The 391-nt window shown below is 57.3% G+C and overlaps 1 protein-coding gene across 1 annotated transcript in view; it reads left to right on the top strand.

Moving 5' to 3' along the window:
* EMH_0025570 (uncharacterized protein) overlaps nucleotides 1-391 on the top strand; it is a gene marked incomplete at both ends in the record, with an annotated part of 2,227 nt that overhangs the window by 1,053 nt on the left and 783 nt on the right. The window contains one exon of the mRNA XM_013502463.1: nucleotides 112-216. Coding sequence (XP_013357917.1) covers nucleotides 112-216 — 105 coding nt within the window. The remainder of the gene's footprint in view (nucleotides 1-111; nucleotides 217-391) is intronic.

The raw sequence follows: 391 nt of genomic DNA, 5'->3' as shown, positions 1-391 counted from the left end.
GCAGCGACAGAAGGCGCTGCAACACAACACCATACAAACAGCAGCAAACTGCTGCTGTTGCTGCTGCTGCTGCTGTTGCTGCTGCTGCTTCTATTCGTTACACCGTCCAAGAGAAAGGAACAATTGCAGCAGCAGCAGCAGCAGCAGAAGGAACAGCAGCAGCAACAGCAGCAGCAGCAGCAGGAACAGCAGCAGCAGCAGCAGCAGCAGCAGGGAGTGAGTGTTACCTGAAGGTGGCGATGACATAGAGGCAATCGCGGCAGCGTGCGGCTCCCTTGTTGCTGCTGCTGCTGCTGCTGCTGCTGCTGCTGCTGCCATGAATAACACAATCTGCTGCTGCTGCGGTGATGGGCCTCCGGGGAGAAGGGGCTGCTCTCTGGTTTCTTGAGTT

Source organism: Eimeria mitis, genomic scaffold (assembly GCF_000499745.2).
Source record: "Eimeria mitis Houghton genomic scaffold, Emh_scaff930, whole genome shotgun sequence".
In the NCBI taxonomy this organism is placed as follows: Eukaryota; Apicomplexa; class Conoidasida; order Eucoccidiorida; family Eimeriidae; genus Eimeria; species Eimeria mitis.
The sequence above is the reverse complement of the archived record's forward strand: the minus strand, read 5'-3'. Positions and strand labels throughout refer to the sequence as shown.